Source organism: Heteronotia binoei, chromosome 5, assembly GCF_032191835.1.
Source record: "Heteronotia binoei isolate CCM8104 ecotype False Entrance Well chromosome 5, APGP_CSIRO_Hbin_v1, whole genome shotgun sequence".
NCBI lineage: Eukaryota > Metazoa > Chordata > Lepidosauria > Squamata > Gekkonidae > Heteronotia > Heteronotia binoei.
The window spans coordinates 167125088-167149150 of NC_083227.1; the positions used below are offsets into that span (position 1 = coordinate 167125088).

The 24063-nt window shown below is 43.2% G+C and overlaps 1 protein-coding gene across 1 annotated transcript; it reads right to left on the minus strand.

The window, feature by feature from the left end:
* Window positions 1-415: 415 nt before the first annotated feature.
* On the minus strand, window positions 416-22621 carry LOC132573008 (RING finger protein 11-like). Its single transcript, XM_060240658.1, has 3 exons — window positions 22479-22621; window positions 7564-7733; window positions 416-2049 (listed from the first exon to the last, which is right to left on the minus strand). Exons 1-3 carry the CDS (start codon window positions 22590-22592, stop codon window positions 1878-1880), a joined length of 456 nt encoding a protein of 151 aa, XP_060096641.1. The 5' UTR covers window positions 22593-22621; the 3' UTR covers window positions 416-1877.
* Window positions 22622-24063: the final 1442 nt, after the last annotated feature.

The following is a 24063-nucleotide window of genomic DNA, read 5'->3' on the forward strand; positions in this document are numbered from 1 at the left end:
GCATTTCTTCCCCATCATAGTAAAGGAGAATGGCTAGAAATGCTCTGGAATTTTTTGGTACCACAGCAGACAAAGCCTTGCCTGAATGGTAGTAATCACTTACATTTGGATGTCTGAATTGCCTAAGAACTGAAATGTATTAGGTGTGGGGGAGGGAGGAGCTGCAGGAGGATTAGTAGTTCAGGGGCCAACGTCAGACTTTATCCTCTCATTATCCCTGATGGCAACACACTGTATTCAGGACTACAACTGATTCTTATCACTCCCGAGAAACAGAAAAGCAGAGCAGAACGGAGTCCCTAAGGATTCACCATTAGAAAAACTGGTTCACTGTAATAAAAAAAAAATGATGGAAGGGATGGGAATGGTCATTTTAATAAGAAAAGCGGAGGGGGGGGGGGGAGAATCCAAGAGGTTATAGGCAATCTGTTTTATTTAATTGAATGCAATATACATTGGTTTTACTTTCAAGTGCTAAATCCTTGTTAAGGATAATACATAATAAGAAAAGCACTTTCACGCCTCTCCACTTGCAAGGCAATAAACAACAAAGTATAACTAAGGACAGCCTTTCCAAATGGGGTGGATTGCTGCTTGGCACTAAACAATGGGCTGCGCTGGCAGTTTCCTATGAGACAAGAGCTTTTTACTTGAGCTTGTGTAAGGCAAACACTGGGAAAACAGCCAAGCAAGAATGCCGTCACTCTTTATAGTAGTGCACTTAAACGCCTTAACCCACAGGCAGGTCTCTTGAAAGGACTTCACTGCACTGAAGCACCAACCTTCTATAAAAATTCTTATTTACAAATAACTTTGCAAACTCTCACTGTACACGCTCAAATGGTCTAAAAAGTGTCAATGCTGCTTTTAATAATTTCATGGAGAAATTCTGAACTTCGAGCCATCTTCACTTGTCAAGCAAAACCCTGTTAGCTACACCTGAATGAGTACTTGAGTGTGGGTGAGAAAATACCCTTTGCTTCACTAAATCCGTTCTAGTCATGTGACGAGATGAAATCATTCTCTATTGACCCTGTGCACTTTTTATTCCTATGAACTTTAGAATATTAGTACTGGAGCCTAACCTGCAAATACGGTACTTCAGAAAATATTAAAATAACCCATCCTGATTGAGAAAAACACTTTAAAAGCAGGAAAGAGAAGGAAGTGTTCCTCTAGGCAGTCTCCTTAGCTGAAACATCAGCTTTCAAAGAGAACCACTCTTCCTCCAGCTGACCCCGGATCAAGCTATAGCCCCACCCCAATGTTTCTGCTCCACAAAGTGTCTCACAAAGAACTGTTCTGTAGGTTTTCTGCAGTGCAGCACATATACTTCAATAGTGGTCAACATAAACACTGCTGCCGTTGCCACCCAGTTATTCTAAGCACCATCCCTTTCAATCAATGAGAGTGCTCAGAATGCTTTGAGAAAGCCCCAGTTTCCACCACAAACCAACCAAAACCCTAGAGTTCCTCTAACTAATTTGAAATCCCAAGGTTTCTGCCTCTGAGATCAGTGAATAAAACCCTACTCGCAAACTCAGCGAGGAATTAGGACATGAGAGCTAAGAATTATTTCAGAGAATCTTAACCTAAAAAAAATAGTTGGGGAAGGAGTGAATGGACAGCTCCAGCATTGCCTTTTTTCCTTAATTGTCATTGGGTACAAATGCTCAGTTATGGCACAAGTCAACCTTTAGCACAGCCAGTCAAGCCGAAATGGCTCTGTGTTGTCTTTGAGATCTGGGATCAGGGTTCTTCAACACAGAATTCTTTGGTGTATCCCGGAAGTGTGCAAATAAAAGTGTGTGCCACCTCCCAGCCTCCCACATAACCCTAGCCTGGAAGCATAAACATGAGTAGGGCATGGATCCACCTCAGTTAGTCTCATAGGAGGACAGCAGAGCAGCATCAACTGGCTCCATGCACGAAGGACATGTGAATGATCGCATCAGCCAGTCATCAATGCAGTGTACATGGTAGATGTGCAAGCATGGCAGGAACCGAATGGGGTCTCCATATACAAAATCCAGCATGCAGATCACACACCTGGAGCCAGGCAGAGAAAAAAAGTGGGGGAAAGATGGCATTAGCAGATGAAAGCCACAAATAGGTTTCTAGTCTTCTACATCCCCTGCCCAAATTACATCGTAACAATTCAGAGCCACTAGAAAGCAGCACTAGTTACTTGCTATCTTGCCCGATGCTTATAAAACTTTAAAAACTAGTCCCCAAAGCCATTAACATTAAACTCCATTTGTAACAAGTAATATTGCAAAGTTCTCAAAGAGAAAGGACACAGTGGTCATGAGAGATTTCAGTTACCTGGACATCTGTTGGAAGTCCAGCTCTGCTAAAAATGAAAGGTCAAATAATTTCCAGACTTGTCTTGCTGACAATTTCATTTTCCAGAAAGTGGAGAGGGAAACAAGGGGATCTGATACCTTGAGTCTCACCAATAGGGAAGAACTGGTTGATGAGGTGGGAATAGTGGGCACCCTGGGTTGACAATGTGATTTGGGAATTTACAGTCTTGGAGAAAGGAAAAACTACATAGACACATAGGTTGGACTTCAGGAAAGCAAATTTTGACAAACTTGGAGTGATGCTGGGTAAAATTCCATGGTCATAAATACTTAAGGGAGTTCAAGAGGGGTAGGAGTTTATTAAAAGTGAAATACTGAAGGCACAATCACAAACAATTCTTATGAGAAGGAAAACTGGGAGGAGCCTAAAGAAGTACAGGTGGAATGGAAAGAGGTCTTATAGTCAACGATGAATATAAACAACCAGTGCTTATAGAAAAAGTTAGGAAAACTAAAGCTCGGTATGAGCTTAGGCTAGCAAGAGATGCTAAAAACAAAAACAAAAAAGGGTTCTTATGTACAAAGTAAGAAAAAGAACAAGGGCATGGCAGCCCCATTACAAGGACAGGAAAGTGAAATTGTAACAGATGATGAAAGGGCAGAACTGCTCACTTCTTACTTTTCCTCAGTCTTCTCTTGTGAGAGACAGTGCTCAACATGGCAAAAACAGAACATATGATGAGAGAAGAGAGTTGCAGCCTAAGATCAGCATAGGGACAGTACATAAATACCTAGTTTCTTTAAATGAAACTAAGTCCTCAGAGCCACATGAACTGCATCCAAGGATACTAAAAGAACTTGCAGATGTAATTTCTGAGCCTCTGTCCATTATTTTTAGCATTCTTGGAGAACAGGTGAGGTGCCAAAAGATTGGAGGTAGGCAAATATCCCCATCTTCAAGAAGGGGAAAAAGGAGGATCCAGCTGACTCATCAGCTTGATGTCTATACCTAGGAAAGTTTTAGAACAAATCATCAGTCAGCTCTGGAACAGTTAGAAAAGATGGCTGCGATTACTAAGAGCCAGCATGGGTTTCAAAAGAACAAGTCATGTCAGACTAACCTGATCTTTTTTTTTTTTAGAAAGTTACTGCCTTGCTGGATCAGGAAAGTGCTGATAGTTTATCTTGATTTCAGTAAAGCTTCTGATAAGGTTCCACATACTGTTTTTGTTGACAAGTTGGTAAAATGTGGTTTGGATTCTGTTACTGTGAGGTGAATCTAACTGGTTGACAGATTGCACCCAAAAAAGTGCTTGTGAATGTTTCCTTATACTCTTGGAGTGACAAATGGAGTGCCTGAAGGATCTGACCTATGACCTGTTTTGTTAAACATCTTCATAAATGATTTGGATGAAGGAATAGAGGGAATGCTTACTATATTTGCAGATGATACTAAATTGGGAGGGGTTGCAAATACAGTAGAAGACAGAAACAGTTTACTGGATGGTCTTGACAGGCTGGAAAACTGGGCTAAAACCAATAAAATTACTTTTAACAGGGATAAATATAAAGTTCTGTAGGAAAAATCATAATTGGGGGGGGACTTGTCTTCTCAGTAGTATGTGCGAAAAGGATCTAAGGGTTTTAGTGGACCATACACTGATCATGGGTCAGCAGTGTGATGCGATGGCTAAAAAGGCAAATTCAACTGGGCTGTATCAAAGTATAGTGTCCCAATCATGGGAAGTGCCTCAGGTAGAATATAGTGTTCAGTTTTGGCACTCCAATTTAAGGATACGGACAGGCTGGAACATGTTCAGAGGGCAGCAACAAACATGGTGAGGGATCTGGAGACCAAGTCCTATGAAGAAAGGCTGAAGGAGCTGGGTATGTTTAGCCTGGAGATAATTTAACTGAGAGGTGATATGATCACCATCTTCAAGTGCTTGAAGGGCTGCCTTACAGAGTGCAGAATGGTTTTCTGTGGCCTCAGAAGGTCAGACCAGAACCAATGGGTTGAGATTAAACCAAAAGAGTTTCCAGCTAAACATTAAGAAGAACTTCCCGACAGAGTGGTTCCTCAGTGGAACAGGCTTCCTCGGGAGGTGGTGGGCTCTCCTTCTTTGGAGGTTTTTAAACAGGCTATCTGGCCATTTGACAGCAATGCTGATTCTGTGAATTAGGCAGATCATGAGAAGGAGGGTGGGAAGGGTTGCATCGATGCTTAGTTCTTGTAGCCCTTTCTTACCCAGGGAAATGCTGATCGCCACTTTAGAGTTGGTTAGCAATTTTTCTCCAGGCCAGGATTCTGGAGGTTTTTGCCATCTTCTGAGCATAGAGCAGGGGTCACTGGGAATGTATATGCGGGGGGGGGGGGGGAGAGGTATTTGTAAATTTCCTGCATTGTGCAGGGGTTGGACTAGATGGCCTTGGAGGTCCCTACCCACTCTTAATTCTATATTTTAGAGTAGTGAACTGAAGGTACTGCATCATTTCCCTTCTGGCAACACTAAGCATGCAGCATGCCCCAAATGCGGTGCTTGCTGATGCGCTCTCTGGCACCTACTTAATGGTTCCCTAAAGCAAAGAGCCAATCTTGCCTTTCCTCCACTTCCCTAGAGCAGAAGGCATTTTAGAGAAGCCCAAGAGGCCTCACCTTGGTAACTAGCAAGCACTCATTTGGATATAGCTGTCTCTATCATAGCAGCGTGTTTGCGCTTGGCACTGCTAACATTTTTTGGAACCTCCGAACATTGTCGTGAGGTCCAGCCCTCATCTCAGCCATTTTATGATCACTCCTACTTCCGGCATGGCAGCCACTTTGTTGTAGTGCCTCTTGTTACCAAAATGCCAAAAGAGCCCACAGATTATACAAGACTAGGGATCCAAGATCTAGCACATTCAGGATTCTCCACCCAAAGAATCCCCAGAAAGTGAGGTTTTCAAGGGAATATTTTCTGTACCCTACAGTCTTGGTATTCTGGCATCAGCTCCTTTGTTGTTCATAAGCTGAGATAAGAAAACAACACACTTAGTTTGGAGGGGACGGAGGTATGATCTACTCATTCTTCCCCGCCTCCCAAATATTTCCATGGCCAAATGACTATGTGACAACACTTGCTATACAGCAAGCGAATCACTGCCAGCCAACATCCATTTTGTCCAAAATCCCATTTCTTACGGGGGCCAGCAATTGTTAATCTACTGCAAATCAGAAAATTCCTCCATCACAACTTGTTCCCTCCTGTCTTCCAAAGCAGAAATGTTATGTGTCTTTGGGGTGTTTTTTTTAACAACCAGTATTAGTATCTAGATAGCAAACAATTCCAGAGATTAAATGTATGTAGATGGAGAAGAAAGCAAAAGAAAATTTTATTTCATTTTAAGTATGTTGGCTTTTGAGGAGAAAATAATGGCTCCCAGCTGGGGGAGAATAGATGCACAGCGGGGGAACAGAAGTTTAGACACATCCAAACGCTATGATAACTCTCCAGAAAAAAAAATCTCCATTTCAAAAAGCAAAAAGGCAAAGTTATCTAGATGTGACTTCCATAATCATAAACAGCCCAGTCTTCCTTGGAGCGGGAAAAACCCAATGGAATAAACTCATCTGGGTAATAATGTAACTCATCTCTGTGCTCCCCTTAGGAATCAGCTACTTTCTGCAGAAGTCCTCTTCCAGACTCCATCTGAGCTTACTGGTTAAGAGCACTGGTTCCCCACCTTTTCAAGTATAAGGAGAAATTTGCATCTCCCACACCCCACCCAATATTAGTTGCACTATCAGTATCTGTTGATTGAGAAAATATGTAATGACAAAAAGATCAAAATAACATTGTTTGGTACACCTGGGCCCTGTTCACACAGCGTGTTGAGTCCGTGTCAAACTGACCCGGTTCTGTTCCGAATATCTTTGTTCCGGATATTATCAATCAGACTGCCATGCTGCAATTCGAATCACTCCGCGGTGAAACTGTCCTTTGCCGTCCACATGATGGCACCATGCAGTTCTTTTTTTCCTCCACTTTTATGTGCATTATGCGTATGTGTGCGTTATGCGCATAGGTTAAAACATTATGTGGTTATGCAGTTATGCGCATATCGCTAAGTAGTAAAAAAAATTGGCGACCATAAACCGGGTGTCTGAGGCTCCTTTTGTTCCGGGACACCCTTCAGACATCCAGAAGTTGGTCGAGAACTATCCAGACGGGGAAACTACGAGGTGAAACCGGAGAATTAAAAACACCACAAAGGAGCAGGTAACAAAATACCCCAGTTCCGAGAAGGATTTGGGGGGGGGGGGGGCTACTAAGAGTTAATACTGGGAGGTAGATGTTGCTGTCTGATCGGCCACTTTTAATCCGGTATGAAACAGCAGTGACAACTGATTATACTGTGCGTCTGAACAGCCCCATGGATTTGCAGGCCCCTTGCACAAACTCTAGAGCTCCTCAGGGAACCCAGGCTGGGAACCACCAGCCTAGCATGACAGTCCTAGAAAATAAGAGATGGGCCATGCTATGGAGGAGTGGTTACTGGAAAGGAGGCACCACATTGCCTGAATGGACAAGTAGCCACAGTGGTTGGAAGACTGCAGTGGGGAGGGAGAAGGGGACAAACTGGCTTTCTTCTTCTTCAGTAGACACAGAAGTTTGCCCCATTCTTCCTCTTCGCTACAGTCTCTTGACCCTTGGTGGCTATTACTCCATATGGGCCCGATGACCACAAGAATAAACTTCCCCAGTGTTGGAATAGAGCTGCTGGGGAGAGGGGAATGCAGGAAAAATCTACAGCCATTGCATCTGCAGATTACAGATTCTAAGCCATAGTTCCTGAGGTGAAAGAAGCCAAATCCAGAGGGCATTTGTGTTTGTACATGCAGAGATCATTCTTTCAGTCAGAACGGCCTCACACATTTCTCTAAAGGAGCATTTTGATCAACAACAACTGCTGCCCCCCCCCCATCTGACTTCCTGCTTTTTTTCATATTTCTTCTATAATTGGAGAATCTTGCTATCTCCTCAATAAGTTCAGCCAGTCATCAATGCATCTTGAGAAGAAGACACTTGCTTCATTTAGGAAGTGGGATGCCATATAGCTTTAAGGGATCTAAAATAAGTGGACAGGGCCTATACAGGTGCGTAGAACAACACGCTGCACACAAGCCAATGAAGTGTACAGCCTCTAGGCACTATTAGCAAATAACGGCAATGGAGCTAGCAGGGTAAATACAAGGCATGGCATGTGAAGAACATACTCTTTAATTTTCTTTTCTGAGGGCTCCGAACCCGGATCAAAGATTCCTTTGGGAAGGTGTTGGATTAGCCCAATCCTCTGCGCAATACGGATCTGCTCCTCTTCCGTCAGTTGTGTGGCGAGACGCGCCTGGCTGGGCGTTGGATGATACACTGGAATCGGTGCATGTTCCTAGAAAGTCAAAAGACCAATCAGCTCTTTTAGCCAATCACACGCCGATGTACGCATACAGCGACCCTGTCAGCAACAGATCCCTCTTCTTATTAGCCACTTTGACCTTTCGAAAGATTTGCAACTTGTGTAATATTTTTGCAAATGCGGAAGTACATATAATTACATAATCTTGAGCTCACGCGTGCAAATTTAACATTTTGGTATATGGAGGGCTGAAAACGTCAGGTAAGAGCTGCTCTGCTGAACACCCATAAGGGTAAACTGGAATACTGCTACCTGTTTCAGACTCTCAGTTCAGGTTTTTTCAGAACATACACTCACTCAACAAGGGTGTAATTTGCAGGTGCAGAGAGTCTTAGAAGAAAAACGACCTTCCTGCATGAGCACTCAATAACAGGGCATTGGAGAAATGATTCATGCTGATAAAAAACCTGGTTCGTGACAGTTCTTGGTCTAAGGGCAATGCTGTGTATTGCCGCATGCAAACATCCTTGCCTCTGTGGCATGTGCGCCATGCGCGTCACTAGTACTGTGGCTCTGCAGCAATGTTATATTTGAATGTGTAGAAGATAAATGCAGGGCTCTTTTTTTGTGGAAAAAGCCCAGCAGGAACTCAATAGCATATTAAACCACATCCCCTGACGTCATCATTGTTTAACATAGGGCTTTTTCTACAGAAAAGCCTAGCGGGAATTCATTTGCATATTAGGCCACACCTCCTGACACCAAGCCAACTGGAACTGTGTTCCTGTGCGTTCCTGCTAAAAAAAAAAGAAGCAATCCTGGATAAATGTATTTATTTACTTCATCTATACCCTGCCTTTCTCCCCACTGGGAACTCAAACGGACTTAAATAGCTATTTTCTCTTCCATTTTATTTTCATAATAATCCTGTTGAGGCAGGTGAGGCTGGCTCAAGGTTACTCATCGAACTCCATGGCAAAGTGGGGATTTGAACCTAGGTCACCCAAATCCTAATCTGACACTCTAACCACTATAGTGATAAAATCTTTGAGGAACCAATAAACTCCTCCTACCCAGGGATGCATCTAGATAGGGACAGTGAGCCAATAGTAGTATACTGTTAAGAGTGCGAAGATCACATCCCAGTTCCTTTCACACACTGGTGTGCCTTTGCTCCAGAGCCATGGCACTGTTTTAGCTAGCCATAAACTACTCTGTACTGAAGTGTACATACCTCTATGGCATGTGGCAGTATAAAGTGCTGTCCCCAAAAGGTTTTTTTATTAGTATGAATAATTTCTCCTGTCCTTGGTTTCTCTCCCCTCGCCAAAGTAGTCTGTCCATGTTTGTTTCTTCTAAGACCTGCAGTATTTTCTGGGCACAGAATTTATTTTATTTCTTTATTTAGTAGGCTTATATCCTGCCTTTTCCCATAAATGGATTCAAGGCGGATCACAACATATAATAATAACAGTAAAAAAAAACCCCTACACGTCAAAGTTAAAACACCATATTAAAATTAAACAGTTTAAGGCCAGGGTGAAAGCCGACCCTCTATGCTGGAGGGGGTGTGGGCTACCAGGCACATTTATCCACTGTTGGTGGGAGTGTCCGAAGATACACAAATTCTGGAAGTCTATCCTGGAAACGACATCAAAAATAATAGGGGTTAGTATCCCTTGCACACCCACAGTAGCCCTGTTAAACCTATGGCCGGATCAGAAGCCCCCGACCTTGAAACAGGAGCTAGCTGCATTGCTTTTCCTAGCAGGCAAAATAACTATAGCCTCATACTGGAAACAACCTGATAGCCCACCACTCCAGAACTGGTGCAAAAAGGTATGGGATATCTTGATACAGGATAAACTGACAACGGCTATCGCTATGCTAGACAATACCAAAGAGGGAGATTGGTTCCTACAAAAATGGTTTGACTTCCTTGAACACGTGAATAGCGCTGACGCTATGTTTGGGAAAATGCCGGCAAAATATGTGAACTTCACGATCTATTAACACTGAATTGGACACAACCCATTGATCACTAACTCTGTTATATTTGCACTGTGTGAGAGACTTCTCTTTGCTGTAAAAGCTGTTTAACAACAATGAACGTGACGGCTCATGTAAGGTTAGGTCTTGGACCCCGTGTTGGGGTGTGTTGTAGTTGTTGAAATGTTATTTAAAATGTTAATAAAAATTTTAAATTTAAAAAAAAAAATTAAACAGTAAAAACAATAAATAAATGAAATAGAAGCCTATTTTATTCCACTCCCTTGCCTGAGAAACATTGTGCTGCCTCTCACATGCATATAGCTTGAAGCAGGTTCTGTGGTAACACGAAAGGACAAAACCATAAAAACCCAATCCTACTTCTTTCTTCATAGAAGAACAGCCAGCCAACTTTGAAAAAAGATAAAGGTAAAGCTGGTTCTCTGTGCAAGCCCCAATGCATTACCAACCTGTGGGGTGATGTCACATCACAACATTTTCTTGGCAGACTTTTTACGGGGTGGTTTGCCATTGCCTTCCCCAGTCATCTACACTTTTCCCCCCAGCAAGCTGGGAACTCATTTTACAGACCTCGGAAGGATGGAAGCCTGAGTCAACCTTGGGCCGGCCACCTGAACCCAGCTTCTGCTGAGATTGAACTCAGGTTGTGAACAGAGTTTGGACTACAGTACTGCAGCTTACCACACTACCTTCCTCTAATTGACCACCTGGCCCTGACATGGATAGCCAATGCTAGGCTATTCTTTTAAGCTCTTAGAAGCTAAGCAGAGTCAACCCTGGCTGGTAGTTGGATGGGAGACCTCCAAGGAATACCAGGGTCAATGGCAATCCACCCCTGAACATCTTTTGCCTTGAACATCATACAGGGTCACCATCAATGTTCTTTCTCAACTGAGTTAATGTGAGCTAGCTCACAGTTTTGTAGCCTCCAGCTCACACATCTTTGTCTTAGCTCAGGAAGGATGGCCCCACAGCAAGCTAATTTATGCAGTAGCCAAATCACTTGCTCACTATTTTAATGTCAGTAGCTCACAAAGTAGAATTTTTGCTCACAGGATTCCACAGCTTAGCGGGAGTACTGGTCACCATAAGTCAGAAGTGACTCGACGGCCAAAAACAAACAAACAAAATCTCATACTTGGATTTCCCTTCCTTCCTTCCTTCCTTCTCTAAAGTGACGTTTTATGCTGCAGGCAGGACATCTCATATTTTAAGCTGCTGTACGAAGCCTAGCAATTTGAAGTGCTAATGACTAAATGCAAGCAGCCCTACGCACGCAGCTGTTCCTCTACGAACAAGTCAGACTCGATATTTTTCACACTGTGACGGAATGGAGATTTATTCTTTCTGTTTCTATTCCACTCTCCCCCACTATTGTGGGACTCAGAGCAGATTAGCGCATATAATAAACAGTTTAAAATATAGTTTAAAACATACATCAAATTCAGGCATGTACAAGTAATCAGATGATATATAACGACATTATCACTATCCCAAGGGAAATAAAAAAGGAGGGAGAAGAGGCATGAGGAACTATATACATAGGAACTACCTTGGATACACCTGTATGCTTGGCAATACATCTGTTTTTCTCAACCAATTTATCCCTGTAATTCTTAAATGTCCTTCAAAGCAAGTAAACAGTCCTTAGTAGAAACTCAAACTTTAAATGTTGCCAAGTATGAAAATCTGCTATCGTCTTGTTTTTCTGTTGAGAGACACAGAGAGCCCGGTTGTTCCTCTTTGAAGTAATTCAATAGGTGTAGTAGCAGCAACACGAGTCCTAGGTTCAAATTCGTGTTTCCTTTACACTTCCTCTGGCCGCTATTTTTACACTCTGGAACTTAACATGCAAATAAACATGTAAATAAAATAAATATATAGAGTATGTTTTTACAGAAGTTAACCTTCCAACATTTTCAGTGCATGTAGTCGCACAGCATCTAACACCCCGTGCTTAGGCAACAGCTCACAGCCATATCTTATCAGTTTGCACAAACGGTTCTTGCCATAGAGCAATCCAAGCATGCGTTATACCGGCTATCCCAGCTGATGTCAATTACATTCTGATTCATGTGGTACAACTTAACAGTTATTACACAAACATAAAAAAAATCTAAGGAAGCATTCAAACTTTTTCCTTATTTACCAAGTTTCCTTATTTACCACATTCCTATTTTGGAAACATGTCAATGTTTAATTATTTGTTCTCTTTTAGTGAAGCTGATAAAGCGAGTATTTTGGCCACTATGTCCCCAATTATGGACACAGGTGGTAATACACAGGATGAGGAATGGAATAAAGTAACTATGTTAAATAAGAAAAAGATACGCATGCAGTTACTTGCTGCGTCTTTAATAGACTATTGTCGGGCTTCCAGGATTCCGTGGGGTCTTAGATTCCACAAGGCACTGCCATGTTTTTAGACTCCAATGATTTTAAAAAACGATGGATAGCGATTGTTAACAAATATTCAACTGACTTCATGTTACTGATTATACAGAAGTCTCAAGAGGAAATTGTTAAAACAGATGAGGAGATAGAGGCTTTACAAAAAAAAGATAGAGGGAACGCTAGCCAAAGATACACTAGAATAGAAAATAGTAGACCTTCAGAGTATGTTAAAGGAATCTGTGTCTAAAATTAAGGAGGTGAAAATTAAGGAATGTAAACGTGATGCTAGGGATTATGAGAACTCAAAGGTTTACAGATGGTTTTCAATGGGAAATCAGTTCAATAGGAAAAGAGTCTCGTGGGCAGATCTCACGACACCTAATTCTGAAAATGAAATAGGTGATGTCACTACAGTAACTTCAGGGGATGAGGGCATGTTCTACAGATTCAGGAGACCCATTGTGGACCGTAATTCTAAAAGGAAAATAGAGGAATCAAACAACTCCAAGGAACAGGCCAGGAAGGCAAAGAAGAAAACTTAGTTATTAATCTTTCTTTCAAAATGCTTACACAAAAGGAGCACCAGGTTTTTAATTTAGGCTTGGGCTTTGCTCCATTCGAGACTTATGATTCATTTCAGACCAGAATTGATTTTTACAAGTTCATGCATTCTTTAAAACTGAAATTTTGTTTGGTACTAGTGTAAGGGTCAATTTCTTTTTTTATAATTTAAATTTTATTGAAAAAAAAGGAATTTTTTACAAATAACATTCCCTATCATAGGGAATCACAACAAAAACTTTGTATGAACCGTCACATCAGATATTTCTAGTTAGCATTTGGATACAAATACAACAAATGCTGTATAAATGCCAGTAAGTCATTAGGCCGAGGGTTACAGACAGTCAAAGGTTAATAAATCATAAAGTTCAAATATTTAGCCGGTAGTTTCCCAAATATGGTATCAGCACTATTCACGTACTCAAGGAAGTCAAACCATTTTTGTAAGAACCAGTCACCCGCCCTTACATTGTCTAGCAATATTATAGTTGTTGTCATCTTGTCATGGATTAGTACATCCCACACCTTGTTACACCAATTCTGGAGTGGGGGGCAATTAGGTTGTTTCCAATAAGTGGCTATAGTTATCTTACCAGCAAGTAAAAGTAATGCGACTAGTTCCTGCTTTAAGGTAGAAAGCTCCTGGTCAGGCCATAGATTTAATAGAACCACTGCGGGCGTAAATGGAATACTAACCCCTATTATTTTCGATATTATTTCCAGGATAGATTTCCAGAATTTATTTACCATCGGACATTCCCACCAACAGTGGACGAATGTACCCAGTTGACCGCAACCTTTCCAACATAATGGATCAGCCTTTGCCTTGCCCTTAAAAAGTCTATGGGGAGTCGCATACCATCTTGCGAATATTTTATAATTTTGAAGTCGAAAATAAAGTGATTTGGATTTAAATAAAGGAGATAACCAGAGCTTACTCCATTGGTCGTCATTGATTGAAATTAGACAGTCTTTTTGCCAATTGTTTTGCTGGTTGGAGGAGCAGTTCCAAATATTTTGATTTAAAAGGGTATATAGCAAAGAAATAACACCTTTAATAGAGGAGATGCCTTTTTTTATCAGTTTCTCAACCGGGTTTAGTGGTCTGTTGTGCATTACAATAGGTATTACTTGATGCAATGCATGGTGCACCTGAAGATACTGAAACCACGGAATAGAGGTCTTGATTTTATTTTCCAATTGAGGGTGAGAACACAATTTCCCATTGATTGTAATATCCGTGAGTTTAAAAATGTTATTCTCCCTCCAAATTCTAAATTGAGTCTTGTCTCTACCCGGGGGGAACCAAGATTGGCCTAGGAATGCCATAACTGGTGATGAAGCTGGAGAAATAACATTCCTCCATTGGTCCCAAAGCTGTAGGGTGAACTTCAGAAAAGGGTTTGAGATGGTATACTCTCTTCTGTCTGCTCTCGAGCACCAAATGAACTCATGTAAGAGTAAGTTAGGTATGCTAGCCTTTTCAACTTGTACCCATGCCGGGTTAGAGTATGGGGAAGCATATAAAACAATAACTCTCAATTGTGCGGCCAAAAAGTATTTATCCACTAGTGGAACAGCCAGACCTCTGTAAGGGTCAATTTCAACCCCAATCATCATTTATACTAAATGTAAGTGAACCCCTCCTTGTAGCATTTGAAAAAAATAGTTCTTAGGGACTTAGAGAAGAAGGAGGCAATAGCACGCATAAAGGCGGTGAGGTAATTTCAATGAACAAAATTGATTATTGTAATATGGTAAAAAAATTGTTAGAGGTTCCTGGACATTATAAAAAACTGGCAGGAGATCCAACAGAGTCAGTGATGAATATAGTTAAAATGATGGTGACAGTAGCAATGATGCTGGGTTATATAAATGAGCAGGCAGCTAAGTTTCTATATAATGAGTTTCCGCGATGCCCAGTTATAGTTGTGCTCCCAAAAATCGCCCTATTTTGAGTCCGTCCAAGGTCTAGATCCACTAGCACAGTATCTGAGTATTTTTCTGCACCCATTTGTGCCTTGTATTAAGTCATTCATTAAAGACACTAAGGATTTTATCCAGAAAGGGGAAGGCATAGCAATTCACCCTGATGAAGTCTTAGTAACCATGGATGTGTCTGCGTTATATACTAACGTACTGCATGAAGAATCAAGAATAGCAGTTGAAGGGTGCTTGAATAGAAGGATAGACAAAATGCATCCCCCTTTTTGTTGGACATACTTGATCTGGTCTTTGAACATAATTTTTTTAGGTTTTTGGATGATTTTTATTTGCAAATGTCAGGAGTGGCCAAGGGTTCTCCATGTGCACCAGATGCGGCAAACCTGTTCATGGAATACTTTGAAACGACATTTTTTATGAATGCGCAAGTAAATCCATTCTATGAGAATATAGTACAATATTATCGATACATCGACAACTTGTGTCTTGTGTACAGAGACCAAAGTACTATAGATGCATTCACAACTTGGTGTAATGATCTTCACCCAACCATCAAGTTTGAAGTTTATTGTAACCCGAATGAAATTAATTTCCTAGATACTGTTGTATTTAGAGACACAAATGACAGATTCGGCATCAGATTGTACTCTAAACCCACAGATAGAAATTTCCTCCTTCAATTTGACTCTTCCTTCCTCCTCATGTTAGGACCAGTTTGCCTTATGGGCAACTAATGAGAATTAAGCATAATTGTACTAGAGAGTCAGATTATGTAGAGGCTAGCAGCAACCTCTGTAAACAATTAGAACGACAAAGCTATCCTAAAGAAGTTTCACAAAATGCCATGATCAGGGCTCAGGATAAAGATAGGAAAGAAGTGTTGCAGGACAAAAAGGAGTCAGAACAGAATTCGGACCGTAGGTTTGCCTGTGCTTTCCAATATTCAACTAGAGCCACACAAATAACTAAGATACTGAAAAAGTACTGGCATCTGACAGAGGATCTGCCAGGATGTTCTTCATTTCCAATAACTGGCTGGAGAAGTGCAGAACGTTAAGGGACATGTTAATATGTTCAGATATTGCAGAAGAGGCTTCCAATGTACAGGATATGCCCATAGGTAAAACGTAAAAATTGTTCAATCTGTGCTAATACTTTGGAATAGAGTGAAATTACCATTAATGGTTTTCATTGGAAATTTACACATTTTTCAACCTGCAGTACATCTAGAATAATTTATATTTTAAGGTGTCCATGTCCGAGATTCTATGTCGGTTCTAGAATGCGTAGCCTAAGGGCACGTTTTTTGAACATAAGTCTAGAATTCGTCAGTCAAATACAGATGCGCCGACCATGCAACACTGTGTTGATTTCCAGCACTCCTGTGAGGAGATACAATGTACTGTGGTGTATGCCTTTAAGGGCCATCGTTACAATGCTGAGAATGTATCTAAAATTGTATTACAAAAAGAAGCCTTTTTTATTCACAAATCCTGGACCATGTCCGCGTGGGGTTTGAATGCTTCCTTAGATTGTTATGTTTGTGTAATAACTGTAAGTTGTACCACATGAATCAGAATGTAATTGACATCAGCTGGGATAGCCTGTATAACTCATGCTTGGATTGCTCTATGGCAAGAACCGTTTGTGCATACTGATAAGATATGACTGTGAGCTGTTGCTTAAGCACCGGGTAAATTAGATGCTGTGTAACTACATGCACTGAAAATGTTAAAGGTTAACTTCTGTAAAAACATACTCTATATATTTATTTTATTTATATTTTGCATGTTAAGGTCCGGAGTATAAAAATAGCGGCCAGAGGAAGTGTAAAGGAAACACGAGCTTGAACCTAGGACTCGTGTTGCTGCTACTACACCTGTTGAATCACTCTTCCAAGAGGAACAGCCGGGCTATCTGCATCTCTCAACAGAAAGACAAGACGACAGCAGATTTTCATACTTGGCAACATTTAAAGTTTGAGTTTCTACCAAGGACTGTTTACTTGCTCTGAAGGACGTTTAAGAATTACAGTGATAAAGTGGTTGAGTAAGAGTGTTTTGCACTTATATGGCAACATTTGGTGCACTGTGTTTTTCTTGCTTTTCCTAAACTCCACACAAGTTTCCTTATTTACCGAATACATCTGTTTTACAGGCCCTGCAGAATTTACCTAAGTCCTCCAGGGCCCCGGATCTTGCTCAGAAGTGCGTTCACAAAACTGGAGCTACTGCCCAAAAGGCTCCAGCTCTAGCTGAGGTTGGGTGAATATTCCTTGGCCCTGGGACCTTCAGGAGAAGTGGTCCTGACTATGTGTTGGTCTCAGACTGAAGAGAGCCAGTCTGGTGTAGTGGTTAAGTGTGTGGACTCTTGATTCTCCACTTGTAGCTGCTGGAATGGCCTTGCATCAGCTATAGCTCTCACAGATTTGACCTTGAAAGGGCAGTTTCTGTGAGAGTTCTCTCAGCCTCACCTACTTTACAGGGTGCTTGTTATGGGGGAGGAAGGTAAAGGAGATTGTAAGCCACTCTGAGATTTTGCGTATAAATCCAGGGGTATAAATCCAACATCATCTTCTTCTTCTTGGTCAAAACCAACACCTGAAACTTAATCTAGTATTCAATTCGAAGCCAGTGCAGCTGGTGGAGCACCGGTTGGATATGGGCTCTATCAGGGATTCCTCTAAGGACCCACACCACTGCATTCTGGATCAGTTGAAGATTCCGGGTCAGTCTCAAGGGTAGCCCTTTGTAGAGTGAATTAAAGTATTCTAGTCCGGAGGTGACTATTGCAGGAATCACAATGGCTAGATCAGGGTGAGATAGGAAAGACGCCAGTTGCTGGACCTGGCATAGATAGAAAAACGCTGATCTAGCCTTATTTGTGATCTGGGCTTCCATTGACAAGGAGGTATCCAGAATCACACCCATAGAATCATAGAGTTGGAAGGGATCTCCAGGGTCATCTAGTCCAACCCCCTGCACAATGCAGGAAACTCAGATACCTCCCCCTAAATTAACAGGATCTTCATTGCTGTCAGATGGCTATCTGGCCTCTGTTTAAAAACCTCCAAGGAAGGAGAGCCCATCACCTCCCGAGGAAGCCCGTTCCACTGAGGAATTGCTCTGTCAGGAAGATCTTCCTAATGTTGAGCTGGAAACTCTTTTGATTTAATTTCAACCCATAAGTTCTGGTCCTACCTTCTGGGGCCACAGAAAACAATCCCACACCATCTATATGACAGCCCTTTAAGTGCTTGAAGATGGTGATCATATCACCTCTCAACTGCCTCTTCCCCAGGCTAAACATACCCAGCTCCTTCAACCTTTCTCCATAGGACTTGGTCTCCAGACCCCTCAGCATCTTCGTCACCCTCCTTTGGGCCTGTTCCAGCTTGTCTATATCCTTTTTAAAATGCGGTGCCCAAAACTGAACAGGTGAGGTCTTACCAGAGCAGAGTAAAGCAATACCATCACTTCACGTGATCTGGACACTATACTTCTGTTGATACAGCTCAAAATTGCATTTGCCTTTTTAGACACCACATCACGCTGTTGACTCATGTTCAGCATATAATCCACTAAGACCCCTAGATCCTTTTTGCCACTGCTAAGTACCCCCCATTCTATAACCATGCATTGGATTTTTCCTACATGCATAATTTTATATTTATCCCTGTTAAAATTCATGTTATTGGTTTTAGCCCAGTTTTTCAGCCTGTCAAGGTCACCCTGTATCCTGTTTCTGTCTTCTCCTGTATTTCCAGCCCCTCCCAATTTAGCATCATCTACAAATTTAATAAGCATTCCCTCTATTCCTTCATCCAAATCATTTATAAAGATCCTGAACAAAACAGGTCCCAGGACAGATCCTTCAGGCACTCCACTTGTCACTCCTCAAGAGGATGAGGAACCATTCACAAGCACTCTTTGGGTGCAACCTGTCAACCAGTTACAGATCCACCTAATGGTAACAGAATCTAAACCACATTTTACCAACTTGTCAACAAAAATAGTATGTGGAGCCTTATCAAAAGCCTTACTGAAATCAAAGTAAACTATGTCTACAGCATCCCCCTGATCCAGCAAGGTAGTCACTTTCTCAAAAAAAGAGATCAGGTTAGTTTGACATGACTTGTTCTTGAGAAACCCATGCTGGCTCTTAGTAATCACAGCTATCCTTTCTAAATGTTTCAGAACTGACTGATTTGTTCTAAAACTTTTCCAGGTATAGACGTCAAGCTGATGGGTTGGTAGTTTCCTGGATCCTTCTTTTTCCCCTTCTTGAAGATGGGGACAACATTCGCCCGCCTCCTATCTTCCAGCACCTCTCCTGTTCTCCAAGAATTCTCAAAAATAATAGCCAGAGGCCCAGAAATTACATCCGTGAGCTCTTTTAGAACCCTTGAATGCAGTTCATCTAGCCTCGAGGACTTAGTTTCATTTAACCTGATCCCAGGTTGGAACTTTATACCCTCATTATATGTTCTGTTTTTGTCATGTTGAACACTGTTTCCTTCAGAACTGAGGAAAAGTAGGAATTGAGCAGTTCTGCCTTTTCTTCATTACCTGTTACAATTTCACTTTCCTGCCCTCGCAATGGGCCTACCACGTCCTTGCTCTTTTTCTTACTCTGAACATAAGAAAGGAACCCTTTTTTGTTGTTTTTAGCATCTTTGGCCAGCCTAAGCTCATACTGAGATTTAGCTTTCCTAACATTTTCTCTGCAAGCACTGGTGATTTGTTTATATTTATCCCTGGTTATAAGGCCCTCCTTCCAGTTCCTAAAGGAGACTCTTTACTGTTGGTGCTGGTATTAAAGGAGCATTATCCCGAGTCGGGAGCTGGATACTCAATCTCAGATTCCCTTCCCGAGCCACAGGACCTCTGTCTTTGGTGGATTTAACTTCAGCCTGCTCTGTTTCAGCCAAAGCATCCAATCCTTTTGTCAGATTTTCTGAGGTGGTACCTGGCCAGCCACCCATCAACAGATATAGATGGGTGTTATCAGCATACTGGTGACAACCCAGCTTGAAACTCTGCACCAGCATGGTGAGGAGGTGCTTACAGATGTTAAACAGCATTGGGGAGAGTCGTGCATCTTCTGTCCCAGTACAGCATAGCTCTTTCTCACAAATAAGAACATAAGAGAAGCCATGTTGGATCAGGCCAATGGCCCATCCAGTCCAACACTCTGTGTCACATAAGAACATAAGAGAAGCCCTGTTGGATCAGGCCAATGGCCCATCCAGTCCAACACTCTGTGTCACACAGTGGCCAAATTTTTATATATATATATATATATATATATATATATATATATACACACACACACACACTGTGGCTAATAGCCACTGATGGACCTCTGCTCCGTATTTTTATCTAAACCCCTCTTGAAGGTGGCCATGCTTGTGGCCGCCACCACCTCCTGTGGCAGTGAATTCCACATGTTAATCACCCTTTGGGTGAAGAAGTACTTCCTTTTATCCGTTTTAACCTGTCTGCGCCGCAATTTCATCGAATGCCCACGAGTTCTTGTATTGTGAGAAAGGGAGAAAAGTACCTCTTTCTCTACTTTCTCCATCCCATGCATTATCTTGTAAACCTCTATCATGTCACCCCGCAGTCGACATTTCTCCAAGCTAAAGAGTCCAAAGCGTTTCAACCTTTCTTCATAGGGAAAGTGTGCCAGCCCTTTAATCATTCTGGTTGCCCTTTTCTGGACTTTCTCCAATGCTATAATATCCTTTTTGAGGTGCGGCAACCAGAACTGCACACAGTACTCCAAATGAGAGCGCGCCATCGATTTATACAGGGGCATTATGATACTGGCTGATTTGTTTTCAATTCCCTTCCTAATAATTCCCAGCATGGCGTTGGCCTTTTTTATTGCAAACGCACACTGTCTTGACATTTTCAGTGAGTTATCTACCACGACCCCAAGATCTTTCTCTTGGTCAGTCTCTGCCAGTTCACACCCCATCAACTTGTATTTGTAGCTGGGATTCTTGGCTCCAATGTGCATTACTTTGCACTTGGCCACACTGAACTGCATCTGCCACGTTGACGCCCACTCACCCAGCCTCAACAGGTCCCTTTGGAGTTCCTCACAATCCTCTCTGGTTCTCACTACCCTGAACAATTTAGTGACATCCACAAACTTAGCCACTTCACTGCTCACTCCCAACTCTAAATCATTTATGAACACGATAAAGAGCATGGGACCCAGTACCGAGCCCTGCGGCACCCCACTGCTTACCGTCCTCCACTGCAAAGACTGCCCATTTATACTCACTCTCTGCTTCCTATTACTCAGCCAGTTTTTGATCCACAAGAGGACCTGTCCTTTTACTCCATGACTCTCAAGCTTTCTAAGGAGCCTTTGATGAGGAACTTTATCAAAAGCTTTCTGGAAGTCAAGGTAAACAACATCTATCGGGTCTCCTTTGTCCACGTGTTTGTTCACCCCCTCAAAGAAAGAATACTTGTTATTATTTTCATTTCTTTCCTTGGAATCTTGCCCTTCCTTAAGAAAATTCAGGTGATGAAGATGGGATTATCTGTTTTAACTAAACAGCTAACCAATCTGTGAGGTAAATACAGCTGTCTCTTCTTTGCCCAAAGCTGCCCAGTGAGAGCATTTTTACACAGTGACCCAGATTTGTCTTCTGATTTTATTTTCAATAGGGAGCTGCGGTTGATCCTGCCTTCCTGAAGATAACAGTGAATGCACATGTTTGTCATATTCGCAACTTACATTTTAAAAGAATGTTCATAAACATGTCAGGTGTACATTTTTTAAAAGATGAGGCACCCCTTAGCTTCTACATCTGAACAGGAATTTCAGTTTAGAGTTTTGCAATCCAAGTTTACCATTGTCCAATAAATCACACTAATTAGGATGATTTAGTTTCTCAATATGAGGCGGCACCTTCCACAACTGATGGACAAACCTTATGCCTCGAATGAAACTGCACTCCATGGTCTCAGCCTCTGACCCTCAATCCAAATGTTTAAACTCTGCCGACAGAGTAGTAGCTAGACCAGTAACCCTACCCTTTTGTCCCAGCAGCCCAAAAATTCATGGTGCAGAGGGAGATCTAGCTGCATTCTTTCCCCAGTATCAGCTCACAAGGTTAGGGTTGCCAAGTCCAATTCAAGAAATATCTGGTGGAGCGAGGAGACTTGAACATATATGAACATACGAAGCTGCCTTATACTGAATCAGACCGTCGGTCCATCAAAGTCAGTATTGTCTTCTCAGACTGGCAGCGGCTCTCCGGGGTCTCAAGCTGAGATTTTTCACACCTCCTTGCCTGGACTTCGGGGGTGGAGCCAGGAGACTTCGGGGGTGGAGCCAGGAGACTTTGGGGGTGGAGCCAAGATCAAGGCTGTGACAAGCATAATTGAATTCCAAAGGGAGTTCTGGCCCTCACATTTCAAGGGACTGCACATCTTTTCAATGCCTTCCTTCCATAGGAAATAATGAAGGATAGGGGCACCTTCTTTGGGGGCTCATAGAATTGGACCCCCTGGTCCAATCATTTTGAAACTTGGGGGGTATTTTGGGGAGCGGCACTAGATGCTATGCTGAAAATTTGGTGCCTCTGCCTCAAAAAAAACACAGCCCCCCCAGAGCCCCAGATAACCGTGGATCAATTCTCCATTATTTTCTATGGGAATAAGTCTCCCTGGGGAATAATGGAGTGTCCAGCAGACCCTTCCCCCGCTTTCTGACGGCCCTGGAGCGGGGGGGGGGGGCCTCCAACCCGGGGGATCCCCTGCCCCCACCTGGGGATTGGCAACCCTCGCTGCCCTTCAGTGCAGCAAACCCAGTCCTGGAGAGAAGCCGCCGAGCCCTCGGCACTACCTGGTAAGGGGGCGGCGGGGCTTGATCCCCAGGCCCGAGGCTCGCTCCGTCGCCCGTGGAGTCGTTGAGCAGCGAGAGGTCGTCCGCCGCCTGCGAGGAAAGGCAGCCCCCCATGCCCCCCACCCCCGCTCGGGCCGCAGCCGCCACCGGGACAGACCCGGGCGGCCTCCGTCGCCAGCTCCGGAAGAGTGCGCGGGGCTCGTCGGGAGTTGTAGTTCGGCTACCCAGCACTCCGCGCTTGCGCACTGTCAAGCGGGGCTGCAGGGCAATGGGAGGGCGAGAAAGGCAGCCTGTTAAGACACACACACACACACACCCCACGTTCGCTTTCTAGGAGAAGCTGCACGACAGGCGCCGTCTCAGAGGGCGCGTTCTTTGCTTTCATTGCTTCGTTTTAATGTAGGGTTTCATATACTGTAGAGTTAAGGGTTACAATGTCAGTTGTTCATTTGCAGTGATCTCTCGGGCTTCAGGCCAGGGTGGTCTTCCTCCCATCGAAGTAAATAGCAAAAGGAAAGTGATTCCGACGAAGAGAGCTTTGACCCTCGAAAGTCTTGAACCTATGAAGCTGCCTTCTACTGAATCAGACCCTCCTGGGTCCATCAAAGTCAGTCTTGTCTACTCAGACTGGCAGCGGCTCTCCAGGGTCTCAAGGAGGTTTTTCACGCCTATTTACCTGGACCCTTTTGAGTTGGAGATGCCAGAGATTGAACCTGGGACCTTCTGCTACTAAGCAGATGCTCTGCCACTGAGCCACCGTCCCTCCATCACCTACTGCCTGGACCCTTTTGAGTTGGAGATGCCAGAGATTGAACCTGGGACCTTCTGCTTACCAAGCAGCTGCTCAGCCACTGAGCCACCGTCCCTCCATCACCTACTGCCTGGACCCTTTTGAGTTGGAGATGCCAGAGATTGAACCTGGGACCTTCTGCTACCAAGCAGATGCTCTGCCACTGAGCCACCGTCCCTCCATCTCCATCACCTACTGCCTGCACCCTTTTGAGTTGGAGATGCCGGGGATTGAACCTGGGACCTTCTGCTTCCCAAGCAGATGCTCTGCCACTGAGCCACCGTCCCTCCATCACCTACTGCCTGGACCCTTTTTAGTTGGAGATGCCAGAGATTGAACCTGGGACCTTCTGCTACCAAGCAGATGCTCTGCCACTGAGCCACCGTCCCTCCATCTCCATCACTTACTGCCTGGACCCTTTTGAATTGGAGATGCTGGGGATTGAACCTGGGACCTTCTGCTTCCCAAGCAGATGCTCAGCCACTGAGCCACCGTCCCTCCATCACCTACTGCCTGGATCCTTTTTAGTTGGAGATGCCAGAGATTGAACCTGGGACCTTCTGCTACCAAGCAGATGCTCTGCCACTGAGCCACCGTCCCTCCTCCACCGTCCGTCTTGGTCTCTATGGTACCACAGGACTTTAATCTAGCTCTCCTACTGCAGACCCAGGGCCAACGTATCCATTAGGCACAGCAAGCACAGTGCTAGGGCCCAGATAGTTTCCGGGTCAATGCAAATGTTTTAATTTATAGTCCGGGGGTGGGGGGAGAGAGCATTTAGGGTAAATAAAAAGT

Bases quoted from the DNA above. Each gene is read 5' to 3' on its own strand.
- LOC132573008 (XM_060240658.1), bottom strand. From the start codon at position 22,592: ATGGGGGGCTGCCTTTCCTCGCAGGCGGCGGACGACCTCTCGCTGCTC. The intron at 7,734-22,478 runs GTAGTGCCGAGG...TTGACTTTCTAG, and splicing joins CCCCGCCGCCCCCTTACCAG to GAACATGCACCGATTCCAGT. The intron at 2,050-7,563 runs GTATGTTCTTCA...GCCTGGCTCCAG, and splicing joins TCAGAAAAGAAAATTAAAGA to GTGTGTGATCTGCATGCTGG.